At 48.2% G+C, this 18,831-nt stretch overlaps 1 protein-coding gene across 1 annotated transcript in view; it reads right to left on the reverse strand.

Annotated features, from left to right (window-relative positions):
- Nucleotides 1-18,831, reverse strand: part of ASXL2 (ASXL transcriptional regulator 2) — a 144,435-nt gene that overhangs the window by 35,833 nt on the left and 89,771 nt on the right. Inside the window, exons 6-7 of the mRNA XM_085894357.1 lie at nt 18,145-18,247; nt 13,591-13,764 (exon numbers count right to left, since the gene is read on the reverse strand). Coding sequence (XP_085750483.1) covers nt 13,591-13,764; nt 18,145-18,247 — 277 coding nt within the window. The remainder of the gene's footprint in view (nt 1-13,590; nt 13,765-18,144; nt 18,248-18,831) is intronic.

The following is an 18,831-nucleotide window of genomic DNA, read 5'->3' on the forward strand; positions in this document are numbered from 1 at the left end:
CGGAGACGTCGAGACGGAGACGTCGAGACGGAGACGTCGAGACGGAGACGTCGAGACGGAGACGTCGAGACGGAGACGTCGAGACGGAGACGTCGAGACGGAGACGTCGAGACGGAGACGTCGAGACGGAGACGTCGAGACGGAGACGTCGAGACGGAGACGTCGAGACGGAGACGTCGAGACGGAGACGTCGAGACGGAGACGTCGAGACAGACGTCGAGACAGACGTCGAGACAGACGTCGAGACAGACGTCGAGACAGACGTCGAGACAGACGTCGAGACAGACGTCGAGACAGACGTCGAGACAGACGTCGAGACAGACGTCGAGACAGACGTCGAGACAGACGTCGAGACAGACGTCGAGGCAGACGTCGAGGCAGACGTCGAGGCAGACGTCGAGGCAGACGTCGAGACAGACGTCGAGACAGACGTCGAGACAGACGTCGAGACAGACGTCGAGACAGACGTCGAGACAGACGTCGAGACAGACGTCGAGACAGACGTCGAGACAGACGTCGAGACAGACGTCGAGACAGACGTCGAGACAGACGTCGAGACAGACGCCGAGACAGACGTCGAGACAGACGTCGAGACAGACGTCGAGACAGACGTCGAGACAGACGTCGAGACAGACGTCGAGACAGACGTCGAGACAGACGTCGAGACAGACGTCGAGACAGACGTCGAGACAGACGTCGAGACAGACGTCGAGACAGAGGGAGAGAGACTTGACTTTTATGTCCTTTTATTACAAAGAGTATAAAAAGAAACAGGTGATGCAACATTGTACAGATTCAGTCAACGACGTAAATCAAGGAACAGGAATAACTTAAGATGTTAAATTTATACAATAAGGATAAATTTTCTCCTTCCACCCTGCACAATAATTCAATTTTACACCATTTATCGATGAAGTCATTGATTCGCGAAATCTCTCGATAAAACAGGAATTCCATTTTGAGACGAACACACACAGAGCCTTTAAAGGCTCGCAAAGCGCTCCATTCCTGTGAATTAACACCAGAAATCATTCTCTTGCGAGTGATGTATATTGCGAGTTTTGCTTCAGCGAGCAGGAAATTGGCAACTTCAATTCCGATATTCTTGTTGGATACCGGTATGCAAAAAATAAAATAATGGAATGAAAAGCAAAAACCTAATTTTTGGAAAAAAACGTTTCAAGAGTTTAAAAAGTGGGATCAACCTTTGGCATCCGACATAAGCATGGAAAACATCCTCAGATCGATGGCAAAAAGGACATTCATCAGATGAAACAAGGTTCAATCTTTTGAGAAATACGTTTGAAGTCAAGGAATAGTGTGCGAGTCTACACTGTATGTCTTCGGCACATTTGGATACAGGTGATGTATACATGGAAGACCAGGTGGGAGATGATGGAACCCCTGCAGGCAGAAGCTCTTTCCAGTGGGTAGTCAGTGTGTTATTGGGATTGGCAGAGGTAATAACATTGAGGCATTGCACATACATAGCAGTCTTTGTACATGTTTGTGGAGGCTTGGTGGAGGGGGCGTTAGAAAAAACGAAATCAGGGAAGTCAGGTTGCGTTGCACTTGCACCTTGAACATCATGTGATGGAGGCCACGATAAATTAAAAAGGTTGAAAACTTTGACAATTGAACGTAGAATTAGTCCAATTATTCGTGTTGATTTAACATTGCAAGCTTCCAATATCTGGTTAGGAGTCTGCCATTCAGAATATGTGTGATTGACAAAGTCTTTCACAAGGAAGAAGCCAGATTCAATGAAGGATTGAATGAGGGACCTGCTTTGAAAGTCATGATGAAAAAGGCTGTTATAAAAAACAGGTTCACACATGATATTACTAAAATTATACGAATCCTTGTTTTGTACTGGAAGGAGGCATTGACTGGCATTTAGGAGACTTTGATAGAAGGAGGGCAGTAAGGAGGTATCAATTCGCTGCAGATCAAGTAGAAAAAGTTCAGGTCCACACTTGATCTTACCAGCTTGAAGGAGCAAACAGGAAGCCAGCGGCCGCCAGGACAGGACTTCCTAGTGTAGAAGTTGACGCAAGGTAGTTAGCCGAAAGGACAGTATTTTGCTGGTGATATCCACGAGTTCTTGACCGCCTTTTTCTAGCGGGACAAAGTTGTTCTGCTCGGAGCCGGTGCATACCGTTCCAGAAAAAGTTAACAAGGATTTGTTGCAAATTCAGGATTAGCGATTTGGGGGGTTGTAAGGCAATCATCCGATGCCAGAGTTTGGAAGCAGCTAAATTATTAATTATTAGCACTCTACCTCTGTAAGACAGTAAGCTGGATAACCTTTTCCAGCAATTAAGGGTTTGATAGATTTGATCCACCATCTGATCCCAATTTTTTAGAGAGAAGGTCACATTCCCGAGAAAAACACCAAGATGTTTAACACCATCATGCCTGCACTGCAAGGCATTAGGCAGTGGAGGTGGAATGAATAACTCTGAAGGACCAAGGCACAACGCTCTGCTCTTTCTCCAGTTAACAGTCGCAGAAGATGCAAGATTAAACTTTTGTATAGCATTTGTAAGAGCAGCAATGTTAGATTGAGTGTTGACAATTACACACAGATCGTCAGCATATGCAAGAACCTTAACTGAAGGTAGCACTGAAAATCCAGAAAGCTTGTGGCGTAAATGAATGAGCAAGGGTTCAATGGAAAGGGAGTGCAGGTACCCAGAAAGAGGGCAACCTTGTCTAATTCCTCGCTGAACTGGAAAAGGTGAGCACAAAATGTTATTGATGTTTAGTAGACTGGAATTGTTATGATACAGCAACTTAATGCAGGAGATAAAGAAGGATCCAAACCCAAAAACCCCTTTAAAACTTCAAATAAATATGAATGGTCAACGTTATCAAAAGCTTTTTCTTGATCGAGAAAGATCAGGCCAGTATTGACGTTCTGACAATGACAAATCGAAATCAAATCACGAACAGAAAATATATTGTTAAATATTGATCGACCAGGAATGCAATAGGACTCGTCAGGAGTTACAATGTGTCCTATTATAATTTTTAAACGATTGGCGAGTAATTTGGACAGGATTTTGTAATCAGCAGAAAGTAGAGAGATTGGGCACCAGTTCTCAACAAATTGAAGATCACCTTTTTGGGGGATTGGTGAAATGATAGCACGTCTGCAGCTCAAAGGAAGTTCACCAGTTTGTATGCTTTCTTGAAAGACTGTTAATAGACATGGTCCCAGCAGATCCCAGAAAGTGCTGTAGAATTCTACTGGCAACCCGTCTAACCCAGGTGCTTTGCTGGTGGGCAAGGTTTTTCAACACTTGTAAGTTCATCTAAAGTTATTTCACCTTCAACAGTCAATTTCTGTGTTTCAGTAAGTGCAGGTAAGGAAGTAGTAAAATGATGCATGTGGTTTAAAGAAGTACGCTTGGCGGAATAGAGGTTTAAATAATAATTTTTAACAGTGAGTTTAATATCACTCGGATCAGTCAGAGTCTTTCCATCAGCAGAAAGCAAGGATAATATTTGTTTCTGATTTTTGGAAGTTGTTTCCAACTTGAAGAAGAAACTACTAGGGGTGTTTAGTTGTTGTAGGTGAATTATTCTCATTTGAAGGAGTGCACCTTTTGCCTTCTCAACCAATAACTCATTCAGAAGAGCTTTCTTTTCGTGCATCATTTGCTGCTGTCAATTATCATTAGAGGAGGACACTGTATTTTGCAAGTTAAGAATTTGTGTCCACTAATTCTATGTCAATGTCACGATTCAGAGTACTGTGTCGTGAGAAGTTTTGACAGAAAACTCCAATTTGAAATTTGGTGTTGTCCCACCACTGACATTGACAAGAGAACTTCTGATTGATTGTGATGTAATGTGCCCAGAAGGTTTTAAAGGAAGTAACAAATAAATCATTTTGAAGAAGTGCTGTGTTGAACTTCCAATAGGGGCTCCCCCTCTTAACTCATGGCAATTGAAACAGCATAACAACAACATGGTGATCAGAAAACCCAGATGGGAAAAGAGAGGTGTTTAAGACAAGGTTAAGAAAATGATTGGAAACGTAGAATTTGTCAAGTCGAGCTAAGGACACTAAATTGTTAGAGCAGATGCACCAGGTAAATTGTTGTTGCGTCGGATGTTGCAGTCGCCAAATGTCAGTCAACTTGAATTTTGAGATGGAGCGAGCAAGAGCTCTCGTACTGGCTGCATGTGGCTCAGCACCATTTCTATCAAGAGGGGGGTTTAGTGTACAATTAAAATCACCTCCGAGCCATAGAAAGTGGTCGGGGGGGGGGGGGTATGAGCAAGAAATGATTTAAGGCAATCAAAAAAGGAAGATCTTTCAGGATTTGTGCTAGGAGCATATAGATTGACAATTGTGAAAAGCTGCTGATGAATGGAAAAGGTCAGGGAAGCTAAATATCCTTTTACAATTTCTTTGAAGGAGACTAAAGTTAAAGGAAGAGTTTGCTGAAAGTAGATGGCTATCCCAGCAATTGGACTTGAAAGACTACCAAGGCCGAAGTCACATTTGCTCTACGGCGAGGATACGGCGGCCGTACGCCCTCTGAATTGACAGAAACGTGCGGCGGCCGCAGAGTTTCTGCGGTGGACTCAGGGTGGCCCTACACCGTTTGGCTATCTTTTACAGGCCGTAGGGGTCGCCGTGGAATTATAACGCAGAGTTATAACTTTTTCATAACTTCTATGTTCGCCGTAGCAATTCGACAAGCCGAAAAAAAAAAAAAATGAACCCACTCGTTACCGTCCGTCTGGCCGCACGTTTGCCTTAGGGGCCCCCTGCGGTCGCCTTGCGGGCACCTTGAGGCTTCCTTGCGTCTGCCTTGAAAATTATATGGCCGCCGCAGGGCCCCCTTAAGGTCACTATGCGACATCAAATCAAAGACCGTACGGCAACCCCACGTTTTCGGTCTCCACAATTTCTAAATACGCCGTGCGGCTCCCCGAAAAATAAAAACATATGCGACTGCTACATTGTGTGACCGTGGAAATACTGCGGCTGCCGTATAATTGCTAGTGGCCGTAGATTTTGGAGACCCCATGGCCGCCGTGGCAAATGTGACTTCGGCCTAAAGAACCAATGTCTTTAAAGGCCCGGTCACACCTTGACGTTTTAGCCAGCGATGGCAACGTGTTAAAATTTATGTAAAACGCTGGCTTACGTTGAACTTTTGATGTTTGTTTTTAAAGATTCGGATGTATTCATAGCGACTTGGTCTTATGTATAACGCATTGGTAACTACACAGAACGTTTCGTTGTGTTATAGATAACTTATACCAACGAATGCTGAACCTGTTGTCGGCCTACACAACCGATGCCCAACGATAGTCTAACTCAGGCATAGCGCGTTGCACGCATCGTCGACGATGTCGTGGCGTAGCCTATTAAAAGGCTGACGCAAAACGATTCGAATCATAACTGCCGTAGAAATGGAAGGGTCAAAATCGCGGTCACACCTTGGCGATCTTGCCAGCGTATGCCGACGTAACAAAAAGTGTGCCTAAAACGTTGGGGCACGTCAAATACGGTATGGGTAAATTTGGTATGCGCGAGTAGAACGCTAAATACGCTATCATAAGTCGTAGTAAGTAGAGTACGTCAAGAAATTTTGAACATGTTCAAAATTTTACAACGTACTCCGCGTATGACACACGTTCGCATGCGATGAGGATAAGTTTTACACACGATATGCGGACGCTTACACACGTCCACAAACGCTACTTATAAGCTACTCATAAGTCGAAACACGTCGCGGTAATGTCTTTTTTACGCGAAACTTATTTCTAACTTATGTTTGACGTGCTTTGAACCAATTATTTACGTAGCCCCAACACACATCGACGTATGTAGACGTATTCCAATGACGTCTTCCGGTCGACAAAAAAAATAAATGAATGTGTTTCTAGGTTACAACTGCCATATAAAGACGTGTTCCCAGTGGTTTTGGGAATTGGTATATAAAAATGGTGTTCATAAAAGGGGAACCCAACAGTGTTTTCGAGTCCTTTTTGAGTCGATGTCCATGTCAGCAGTAACAGTATCAGTATTAGTATTAGTAGTAGTTTGTTCATGTTGGCAGTAGTAGGTGGGTGTGAGGGGGAGGGTGTGGGTTATGATGGATCGTCCTTGCGTCCGCGTGTCCACGGGTAGGTTCATAGGCTGCCACTCAACGATTTAAATGGCTGCATCTCCACTATTGAAAGTAGACGCTTGCGCTCAACAATTGGATTTTTTTTTACACTCAACGACTTTTAAACGGTACCACTCAACTAGTTTCATTGTTTACAATGAACGATTTAAATTGCTGTCACTCGCCTTTGTTTTGTTTTTTTTGTTTTTTTTTTGACGCTGGGGTTTGGAAATTTGAAACGTTTCTTCGGAACGTGTTAAAACGCTCAAACTCGACTATTTTAAATAGATGCTGCCGATGGACAATTGGAATCATAGCCAAGCTAGACATCGAAGTGTGATCATCCTCGTCATGCCGAAGAAAAGTTTGAAGAATGCTGCAAATAAGTGTCCTGGCCATGGCCGTGGACGCTGACGTAAGGACGATCCATTATACCGACGTCTTTCAGCCTATGAGTAACTTAAAAGTAACGTCTGTCAATGTGTGGCAACGATCGCGTAACGTGCCAACAACACGTTAATCATAGGTAGGAAATAAGTTTCGGGTACTCTAAACACTACCTCGGCGTGTCTCAACTTATGATTAACTTACAAGTAGCATGTGTTGACGTCTGTCAACGATCGCAGACCGTGCCTACAAGTTGTGGCCAGCGTAGCGGAACGTGTGAGTCATACGCCGGCATACGTCGTGAAATTTCAAGCATGAAAAAATTTGAGGACAACCGAAAAGTACAACGTTTAAAGCCAACGTACAACGACGTATGGCAACGTACTACGACGTATGCCAGCGTGCTCTCAATGTTATCAAAACTTACCCATAACGTATTCAACGTGTGCCAGCGTTTTAGAAAAAAAATTCAAAAATCGGCATACGTTGGCTAAAACGTCAAGGTGTGACCGGGCCTTAAGAAGTAATTCCCATTCAGCTGAAGAAGAGTCAGTGGAATGAGTTTCTTGTAGTAATAAAATATCAACCTTATTGCACTCAATTTGTTTAACTTGCACTTTACAGAGAGACACGACCACAATCGATATTTAAGCTTGCAATGGATATTTTCATCAAAAGTATGAAGAGAGGAAGGGGCAGAGGTCATCGGGTAGAACAGCATCAACCATTATTTTTAAGTTCGTTCCGAGCACGACTTAAAAAAATTCCTTAAACGATGACATTGAGGGTCAATAAGATTATATCGATCAGGTCTGGAAATCATTATTCGGGTCACTTGAATAAAGTCTTCTAGAACTGGAAAATAGTCTTTAATTTTGACATTCTTTTTTCAAAAACTTTTGTGCAAGGTGTGAATGGTATTTGGAGAAATTGAAGAATTTAGAGAAGTATCGCTACCAGCATCACTTAAAACAGAGACAGAAGAAGATGTCCTGTCAGACTCATATCCCCCCATGAAGGACTGGGGGGGGGGGTGGGGAGAAGGTCTCGGTGGGGGAGGTGGGGGGGCCTTGAAAAACATCCACACAGAAGGGTATAAATAAGTCTTCTGGTACTTTTTTTAAAGATTCAATTTCTTTTAATATTTCTCATTAAAATTGGGAGTTTGTGCCAAAGCCTCAAGGCAATTGATTGAAAGGAACTATCGCCTGACTTTTTGTGGAATTTATGTACAATGAGGGAAGGAGTTTCTGTAGAACGAAGTGAGTAGCATGTTCTGTACTATGCAAAACATGGTGAGATGTATACTGGAAGGTAGTACAATTAGCCGAACATGGGAGTTGCATCGGACCATTTAGGTTGCTGAAAGATCAGGCAAGCACACTTGTTCTGCACTTTATGTATTTGATACAAATCCTGTTTATTGATTCCACAAAGTAAAGAACTACAAGAATCCAGGCTGGAGAGCACGAGTGCACGATCAACATTATGACGAGTATCGCTAATCACATACTGTACTTTATGATCTGCCAAATAAGAGAGTGACAACTGTGTGACCTGATCAGACATCGCTCCGAAATTTCGGATATTGAATGAGGGATCTCCTGACCGTCAAAGCTAAAAGTATTGTTACGGATTCGCGCGCGCCGGCGTGCGACGGCCACGTAACTCGAATCGCGGCACGTCGCCCACCGGACGGACAATCCAGTCGTGACCCTCTCGGACTAACGCCGGGAACCAGTCACGGGTGGACCTTTCGGTCTCACCGCGATCGAGCCAATCAGCCCCCGCGTGGGATAGGGTTGCTCGCCAAATTCGACCTACCTAAGTACCCACACGGAGGGTAGACCGGGCGATTGCACCTCGCCGCAGGTCGACTTCGGACACGGGCCACTAAAGCGACCCGTTCCGTACTATCGGGATAACCGAGCGGTGTTATCGTCGGCCTCGACGGTTCGATTAATTATCGGGCGTATTCAGCCCACTACCAACCCTTTACGTGAAGCAAGATGAGGATTCAATGAGAGAAATGACGAAGCGAAGCGGGAAACAGTTCAACATAAAGCACATTTATTCGCGCTGAACGGAAAGCACACATATTCAATTCCACCAAAAGCACATAGAAAAGGAAAAGAAACACAATGCAATTTTACACAAAAAGCAAATGCGACAATGCAGATCTAATACCGATTACGCGAGCACACGGCAACACTTATACAATTTTACTTCACAGACGGCGCCGACAACACATACCCAAAACCAAGAAAAAGAACACCCTCAAAAGATGAGGCGGGCCTGAGGCCGAGACCGGGTCGGGCCTACCCGTCTGGTGATGAGACGCGGAGCGGCGATGGTGCCTCAACTCCGCGGGCCTCGCGGGCAGTGTCTGGTAGGGGGTGGGAAAGGGGCCCCCTTGGTCGCACTATCTCAGCGCGGGGGGAAACAGGAGGGGGTTGCTGATGCTCGGGGTATAGAGGATTTCCACTCTGCCTCGAGTCCCGCGACGAGCGTCTCCACCTCGGCCAGGTCGCGCCGTCAGCCTCCCTGGTGTGCAGCTCCCTGCACGACGCGAGCACCCCCTCGTCTGCCCTCGCCGCCTCTCCACAGCTCCGTCCCCTCCGCTCCGACTCCAACGCACACGACGACGACCAACTCCTTCTTGCTTCTATTTCCCAACTCCACCGACTGCGAAGTCTTAACTCTCTCTACTGACGAACGCGGTCGCTTATATAAGCCCCGTGGCTTCGCTCTCTCATCTTTGACCCCCTGCCTTCGACCTTTCACCTCGCTCCCCATTGGCCCGAGAAAAAGTGGGCGTGAATGCTTTTTGATCCATAAATTTGCATATAGCGATCGCCCTCCAACGCCCTGGAGGCGGGGCCAAATCGCCCCTCGCTCACCGATTGGACGGAACAAAAGTGGGCGTGTGTCGTTTTTGATCCGTTTTTGAAGTGGAAAATCCGTGGTTTTGTACACGCTGTTCGGCGCGCGCCCTGCACGAGTCCAACACCGGTACCCACAAGCGGCGCAAGAACGGTGGCGATGCGACGGTTGCGAGGTGTGACGTGAAGCGGCGCCGCGGTGGGTGGTTGATGTTGTGGTTGGTAGTGGTAACAATGGCGGTTGGTCCAAAATAAAGATAGTAAAAGAAAAACGGCTATCCTGAAGAGTCGCAGCACGCATAAATGACATGTATTCCCACTAGACAACGGGTTTGGGCCTAACTACACATATACTTACCGAGATATCTCACCTAAGGGACCTGAATGGTGGTTTGCGAATTTGGTAACCACAACAGTATAATTACAAAGCTGTTGATCATGGTTTGATGAAGAAGCTATGAAAAATTTGGTTTTACTATAATTCAGCTTCAAGTTATCACATGTCAACCATGCCTGTATAATTAAAGCTCATCAGAGATTTTCTGTAAGGGTTATTTCACCAATGTTCTGATGGAAGGTGCAGTTGAAACAGTTCACTACCTCCCATGGTAAAGGGGTTGTAGAAAGGATTGGGGGATCCAGCAAGTCCTGTTGAGGCCCATTATAATCAGCGAGGGCAGAGATGCAACAATTCCTCACAAGCAGCAGATTTATTTTCTGCTGTGAAGCAAACAATGCCCCATAGTAACTTGTGCATATCACAGGGCATAAAATAACATTCTTCCTCAATATACTTAACCCTTGGGATAATATTGAGGTGGTAAATGGCAACAGTAAAATTCATGCGAGAAGAATGATGGTTAGGAAATGGAGTTTGCTTGAACATTATAATGAATGTAATGAAATAATGTCATGGTCTCTGAACGTGGCCAGTACCAGTTGAGATGTCATCGACTACAAGCCAGAAAATGTTCTCTCGAACACAGAGCCGCTGATCGTAGTTTGACACGCAGCAGCTCAATATGTTGACTGCAAATTCAGCACCGCAACAGAACCGCATAACACGTATATATTACATGCTTCACAGTGTGAAAGAACAGTTGTTCAAAATGCTTGTCTGACTTATTTATTTATCTCAGATCACTAATATTTAAAGTTCTTATTTAACGGCTTGATATACATGCAACACAAACCTTTAACTTGTATGATGTGCGGCTCATGTACTAAAGCTGTGTCCTATCCACCTACAAGACCTTCATCTGCAGGTTGATGGCGTACTGCTCTCCCTTCTGGGCTGGCTCCCTTGCCTCATCCTTCTCAGCTTGACACTGTGGAAACAAAGGCCCTTCAAGATCATTGTAATCTCCCATGTTGAAGCTGAGTCTCTGGCCTTATCACTTCACCATCACAGACAAGTCAATGGTCTCTCTGTCTTCTCCCACCTCCTTTTTTCTGTTCTTGCACCTTCTGCTCTTTCTGTGCTGTGTCGTCGTCGTCCCCCCCCCCCCCAGGTTTCTGCAGGGCTCACACTGTCCACCATCAACCCCCATCTGGTGAAACTACCTAAAGCCAGGATCACTGCTCACCTGCACTCATTTGCAGGTGAGCCTGTGGAATCAACTTCCACATCCTCTTCAATCTCATTCTTCCCTCCAGGTCTTCAAGACAGCTCTTCACCACCATCTCAGATTATCCCCAATCCTAAACGATGATCTTTTCTGCCTTTGTTAACCCCACCCAAATCCCTCCTCCTTCCAATTTTTTCAGTTTTCCCTCCTTGGAGTTTCCTTCTGAATCCATTTTGTCCAACCCATGCATGTGTGTTTTGCATCCTGTTTTGGTCTCTGTTCACTGTACTAGCTCTTCCATGAGCCTCAATTATGATAACAAAAAAATAAAAATTAAACCTCTACTGGTGAGACATTGATCTGAAAAAGTCATGTTAACAATGAAATTGATCCGAATGCTTTGCAATATAAGCTACAGGCCATTTTAATATTGTTGCGGGCCGGCGGAGTCGGGTGAGAAGACCACTAGGTGAGGGAAAGCTACATCGATTCCCACAAGATTCCCTGGAATTGTAGGCCATTGCTCACGGATAATTCCGTGACGCGGAGGATCGCTTAACCCACCGTGGACGCCAATAACTCAACCGCGTGACCTAGGGTCCTCCTGTCTAGAATCAGGTTACCTAATTAACTATGCGGTTTAACCACCGGAGAACCACGCCCTCGGTCCTCCTTGAACGAACCGGATCACTCTACCAACTACGGATCACCTTTCCGAATCGGATGCAGCCGAGCGGCACTGCCAAGGATGTACCGGCTAGAAGGATCGGATTGTTGGGCATAAAGACCCGGCTAAACTTAGATCCGAACCATGCTGGACCAATGGAGGAAAAGACAAAGGCGAGCTGGGAACATTTCTACAATAATTATTTATTTACAATAAGCGAGGAAAAGCATGTGGCACAACAAAAGGTTTATTGGGGATGTAATGCAGGGAAAGATGAGAGAGGTGTGGTGCGACAATTAAACAAGCAACTTACAAAAGCAGACACAGTGCAGACTTGACACGAGATTAATAAAAGCAACAATTACAACAATAAAAGATCTTATACAGGCTTATCTAATGGACAGGCGCCAAACCACTCAGACAAAATAAACCCAATGAAAGGCAACTATGACTTTTGCAACCAGGGAGGGAGTTGAGGTCACAGTTTTTGGTACCTGAGCGTTTCGGGGAAAGGGATGCTCCGTGGTGCGGCACCCAACAAAAGCTGTGCAGTTCGGTCCACAGCTGCAGATGTGGTAATCGTGTCTGCAGCAGGAGCTTGAGTGGAGGAGAGCGGAGTCCAAAATGGCGAGAGTTGAGCAGTAGCAGGACCAGACAAGAGGTTTGGTCGAGGTCATGTCGGTGGGGACCAGTCGGCTGGCCGTCGAGGTGAGATGTAAGTAGAGCCAAGCAGCCGGAACCTTCGCAACAACTCCTTCAATTCCCTTTCGCACTTCTCCTTTCAACGGCCTCCCACAACAACAACCTTCCCATCCAACGACAACCTTCCCATTCAACTCAATACCTTCGCATCCAACAACTGCAACCAACTTCTTCCTTTCCATCCACACCAACTTCGCCCACTCTGAGGATTGCTCCGTCCTTTATAGATCACGGAGCTTGGGGAGGAGCCATGGCGAAACTGACGTCATTGTCCGATCCGAGCATCCCGATTGGACCGGCCCTTCATATGGTCCGCCTTTCTGGGCGGTGTTTCAGCCAGACGTTAGTTTGGCCTGCCCACGCCACGCATGTCTGGGTTTGGGAAGGTGGATGCCGATGTGGCTTCCATAGCGAACGTTGGGATTTTGCCTCTGAAAACGAGACTCCGGATACAGCGGGTAGACGGTGGCACGCTGTGACCAGTGAACCGAGGGTAGCAAGCGAGATGAATTTACCTCAGAAAAAGGAGGGAATAAAATAAAAGGGGAAAAATGATTTATTAATCCTAACTAATAGCCCATCGCAACGCACTCCCTGCTGTTCCGCAAGACAAAAGGTAGGGATCTATCTGCACGTATATTAATGGAATAACTGATTCAGGACAACTATCTGTTGTATGCATACGGTTCCGAGAACCGTAACAATATGTTTGCAAAGAGGATACGTGGGCAATATCAAATGTTGGCCATTGAAAAAAGTTGAACACATTTTACATGTGATGACGTGGCTAAAACATGACAAAAGAAATACAACTTGGAAGAGTTGTTGATGTTATTTCAACCACTTTGTACGTGTTCGATAATTAACTTTTCATAGATTTCATAGATTTCCGGTACAAATTACCATGGAATGGGCCAAACCTTAATTTGCAAGACACACCTCACATCAAGCAGAAAAATAACTTGTCCTCCAGGTTAAAATCATGCTGACAATTATCTTTCATCACATTGACTTTTACAACAAAAACGTATCCTGTTCATCTCCTCAGCAAACCACCACAAATTGCCTCTCACTCCACGTAGCGGTGAATGATCATAGTCTGTACATCGTTAACCTAAAGAGCCGTTGAAGTGGCAAGCCATTCTCACGTTACAACTGAATGAATGAAAGACAAAGTTGGACAGCTTTGTGAACACATCATGTGCTTTAATTTGTTTCCATCAATTTCAAATTCACTACGAGCTTACCAGAGCTCAGTCGCCGTGTCCGTTGCCGGGGTTTACGGGTGAGGCCCACTGCTGGTCGAACCTTTGCCTCTTTCAGGAGCACCTCTACCTCTGGATTGGAATTTAAACCTTCACTGGTTGGAGATGTCATAGTCATTGATACTGCTGTTGCTGTGGCTTGCTGCAACTCACAGTCTAGAAGGAGAGAATAAGGCAGGATAATACATTTGGCTTAAAGGTCTGACTATTACAGATAATAATGATTATTAATATAAATGGATTGGCTTTACATGGTAATTATATTACAAAGAAATGTGACATTTTTGAATTGAATAAAATTGGTTTAATGTCAATGCACCCACCACCCCTCAAACAACAATAATGACGACGATGACGACTAAAATATGTGCAATGGTTCTGGGTCTGAGCACGTTGGATGCTGGCTTGTGCAGTGCCTCCTTCCGGTTCATCAAAGTTTTCCAGACCAGATCTCATCTCAATTGAGTCGGCATAAGCAGCCGAGCTGTACTCTGCCAACTTTATAAAGGACAAGGTCACTGGACGAGCACAACAATAAAAATACTGATCACAATTCTTCAATTTGTCATTGAATACACAACATGAGCTTGTTGCCGTTTCATTATCGAGCTGATTCCAGTCAACACTTGTTCTCGGCCGAAATCTGAACCTGTGTATGTCTTTCTTGATGAATTGTCTCCTTAATTTCTAACTATTGCCTCTTATTGATCTATTACTCAGCACACTTTCAAATTGCAGTCCACTTTCCATCTCAATTCCAATTTGTCTGTTGATGATTTCATCCATCAAGTGCACCAGAAGTCCCCGTCCCCCAATCCTCACAAGTGTTTCCCACCCAAGGACTTTCAGCATTTAAGAAATGCTGCTTTCCTGTTCATCATCGTTCATATAGAAACAAGTGATTTCCCTCTGGGTAGCTTCAAGATTCTGAATGTCTCTCTTGTGGTTCTGTAGCAGGTATAAAATAGTATTCTGATCATGTTCGATAATTTTTTATCAATGCTGATCTAAACCTTTCAATAAATAATCCAGTTATAAATGCATCCTTTGATGAATACTTTGGAAAATCCAAACGCAAACTATTTTTGTCCCTATTAATGACACAAAGGTTATGGATATTGTGAATAATTTGCATTGTATGGGAGCTGGATGTGATGGTATAGTGAATTTTCATTAAAGAAAAATGTTTTGGAAATTGTGCAGCCATCCCCTCACCCTGCCTTCTTCCCCTCCCCTCCCCTCCATTCTTCCCCTCCCCTCCCCTCGCCATGCCTTCTTCCCCTCCCCTCCCCTCGCCCTGCCTTCTTCCCCTCCCCTCCCCCGACCTGCCTTCTTCCCCTCCCCTCCCCTCGACCTGCCTTCTTCCCCTCCCCTCCCCTCGACCTGCCTTCTTCCCCTCCCTCCCCTCGACCTGCCTTCTTCCCCTCCCCTCCCCTCGCCCTGCCTTCTTCCCCTCCCCTGCCTTCTTGCCCACCCCTCGCCGTGCCTTCTTCCCCTCCCCTCCCCTTGCCCTGCCTTCTTCCCCTCCCTCCCCTTGCCCTGCCTTCTTCCCCTCCCCTCCCCTCGCTCTGCCTTCTTCCCCTCCCCTCCCCTCGCCCTGCCTTCTTCCCCTCCCCTCGCCCTGCCTTCTTCCCCTCCCTCCCCTCCCTCGCCCTGCCTTCTTCCCCTCCCTCCCCTCCCTCGCCCCGCCTTCTTCCCCTCCCCTCCCCTCGCCCTGCCTTCTTCCCCTCCCCTCCCCTCCCCTCGGCCTGCCTTCTTCCCCTCCCCTCCCTCCCCTCGGCCTGCCTTCTTCCCCTCCCCTCCCCTCCCCTCGGCCTACCTTCTTCCCCTCCCTCCCCTCCCCTCGGCCTGCCTTCTTCCCCTCCCCACGGCCGGCCTTCTTCTCTTCCCCTCCCCCGACCTGCCTTCTTCCCTCCCCTCCCCTCCCCTCGGCCTGCCTTCTTCCCCTCGCCTCGGCCTGCCTTCTTCCCCTCCCCTCCCCTCGGCCTGCCTTCTTCCCCTCCCCTCCCCTCGGCCTGCCTTCTTCCCCTCCCCTCCCCTCCCCTCGGCCTGCCTTCTTCCCCTCCCCTCGGCCTGCCTTCTTCCCCTCCCCTCGCCCTGCCTTCTTCCCCTCCCCCTGCCTTCTTCCCCACCCCCTGCCTTCTTCCCCACCCCTCGCCGTGCCTTCTTCCCCTCCCCTCCACTCGCCCTGCCTTCTTCCCCTCCCCACCCCTCGCTCTGCCTTCTTCCCCTCCCCTCCCCTCGCCCTGCCTTCTTCCCCTCCCCTCCCCTCCCCTCGCCCTGCCTTCTTCCCCTCCCCTCCCTCCCCTCGGCCTGCCTTCTTCCCCTCCCTCCCCTCCCCTCGGCCTGCCTTCTTCCCCTCCCCTCCCCTCGGCCTGCCTTCTTCCCCTCCCCTCCCCTCGGCCTGCCTTCTTCCCCTCCCCTCCCCTCGGCCTGCCTTCTTCCCCTCCCCTCCCCTCGGCCTGCCTTCTTCCCCTCCCCTCCCCTCGGCCTGCCTTCTTCCCCTCCCCTCCCTCGGCCTGCCTTCTTCCCCTCCCCTCCCCTCGGCCTGCCTTCTTCCCCTCCCCTCCCCTGGGCCTGCCTTCTTCCCCTCCCCTCCCCTCGGCCTGCCTTCTTCCCCTCCCCTCCCCTCGGCCTGCCTTCTTCCCCTCCCCTCCCCTCGGCCTGCCTTCTTCCCCTCCCCTCCCCTCGGCCTGCCTTCTTCCCCTCCCTCCCCTCGGCCTGCCTTCTTCCCCTCCCTCCCCTCGGCCTGCCTTCTTCCCCTCCCCTCCCCTCGGCCTGCCTTCTTCCCCTCCCCTCCCCTCGGCCTGCCTTCTTCCCCTCCCTCCCCTCGGCCTACCTTCTTCCCCTCCCCTCCCTCGGCCTGCCTTCTTCCCCTCCCCTCCCCTCGGCCTGCCTTCTTCCCCTCCCTCCCCTCCCCTCGGCCTACCTTCTTCCCCTCCCTCCCCTCCCCTCGGCCTGCCTTCTTCCCCTCCCCACGGCCGGCCTTCTTCTCTTCCCCTCCCCCCGACCTGCCTTCTTCCCTTCCCCTCGCCCTGCCTTCTTCCCCTCTCCTCCCCTCGGCCTGCCTTCTTCCCCTCCCCACGGCCGGCCTTCTTCCCTTCCCCTCCCCCGACCTGCCTTCTTCCCCTCCCCACGGCCGGCCTTCTTCCCTTCCCCTCCCCCCGACCTGCCTTCTTCCCCTCCCCTCGCCCTGCCTTCTTCCTCCCCTCCCCACGGCCTGCCTTCTTCTCTTCCCCTCCCCCCGACCTGCCTTCTTCCCCTCCCCTCGCCCTGCCTTCTTCCCCTCCCCTCGCCCTGCCTTCTTCCATCCCCTCCCCTCACCCTGCCTTCTTCCCCTCCCCTGCCTTCTTCCCCACCCCTCGCCGTGCCTTCTTCCCCTCCCCTCCTCCCCTCACCCAGCCTTCTTCCCCTCCCCTCGCCCTGCCTTCTTCCCTTCCCCTCCCTCCCCTCGCCCTGCCTTCTTCCCTTCCCCTCCCTCGCCCTGCCTTATTCCCTTCCCCTCCCCTCGCCCTGCCTTATTCCCTTCCGCTCCTCTCGCCCTGCCTTATTCCCTTCCCCTCCCCTCGCCCTGCCTTATTCCCTTCCCCTCCCCTCGCCCTGCCTTATTCCCTTCCCCTCCCCTCGCCCTGCATTCTTTCCCCTCCCATCCCCTCGCCCTGCCTTCTTCCCCTCCTCACCCGCCCTTCTTTCCCTCCCTCCCCTCGCCTGCCCTTCTTCCCCTCCCGTCCCCTCGCGCTGCATCCCCTCCCGTCCCCTCCTGCTGTCCCCTCGTGCTGCCTCCCCTGCCGTCCCCTCGCGCTGCCTCCCTTGCCGTCCCCTCGTGCTGCCTCCCCTGCCGTACCCTTGTGCTGCCTTCTCGCGCTGCCTCCCCTCCCCTCCCATCGCGTTGCCTTCCCTCCCGTCCCCTCGCGTTCCCTCCCCTCGCGTTTTCTCCCCTCCAGTCTCCTCGCGCTGCCGAGAGATATCTCCTGCGTACTCAAAACTGTGACTTTGCACAACACAAATGTGAAAAGGAACCAAATTCGATCATTGGTTATACTGAAGCTGAATGCAAATTTTTGCTTTTCTCCTCCTCAATGTTCCTGAGATTGTAATTATACCTGCACATATGAAGCTGGAACAAATGCAGGATTAAACCATGATTTAAACAGCTCTGCTTTGGTTTTACCGAAATCACCTTTCTCCTCGTCATTGCTTCTCAGTTATTGTGGAAAAACGTTTTATTCCAATCAGAGAGCTTTGGAATGCAACTATAAATTCCACCAAAATATAACGTTCTTCCTGGACTCGCATTGAAGAGGTGTTGCACAATCTCAGCTTCGGATGACTAAACATTTAATTACATTATTTGTGCATCCAAGGAGTCGCACAACTTGACAAACGAGTAAAGTGACGAGGATTTCCAAAGGATAAGTTTCCCGAAAAACACAGACATTTGCCATTTACTGATGCAACACAAATCAAAAACGTTGGAATTACACAATTGAAAAACATCTTCAACAGAAACCTAAACACAATTTGTTCTAATCTTACCTACTCCATGTTCCACCAAGGTTTCTGATGTCTGCAGTGGCTTCAAAATAATGCGAGGGACACTCTTTGCTACATTGCCAGCAAGGTCAGAGCAGGATCGACCCTGTGCATGGAGGATAGCAAAACAAAAAGTAATAGTTAATCATCATCGGATCGACCAAAGTCAGATATGTATGAGGTTTCTCCATGCACATCAGTCTTCCATGTTCCTTGGTAGTAATTTAAAGATGCATAAAGTCCTCTGGCTATGCGCAGCAGAGTTGATAGTTTAAAAATAAGTGATCTTTTATACATTTCAATTGCACTGATAAAATTATAAAGCCAAAAATACAACATGAAGCAGCGACCAAGTCAAACATACAAAACAACATCGAGCAGGAAAAGGCCATTTAGCTTTCCAAGACTGCCACATGCCACCTAGCAACAACAATATCTCGTCTTCAATAGCAGCTTCACGTCAGCAAACCGGATTTTGCTCCGTGAACTCAAGAACGAGAAAAACCAGACCCAGAATGCATCCTGAGCCAAGAATTACAGTTTGCTGGCCAAGCGACAGTCAATATCTATCTATAATTCCAGCAGTCTGTGTGTGTCTGTGTGTGTCTGTGTGTGTCTGTGTGTGTCTGTGTGTGTCTGTGTGTCTGTGTGTCTGTGTGTCTGTGTGTCTGTGTGCCTGTGTGTCTGTGT

This window comes from Eptatretus burgeri, chromosome 9 (genome assembly GCF_056783735.1).
Source record: "Eptatretus burgeri isolate ZD-2024b chromosome 9, Ebu_testis_v1, whole genome shotgun sequence".
In the NCBI taxonomy this organism is placed as follows: Eukaryota; Metazoa; Chordata; class Myxini; order Myxiniformes; family Myxinidae; genus Eptatretus; species Eptatretus burgeri.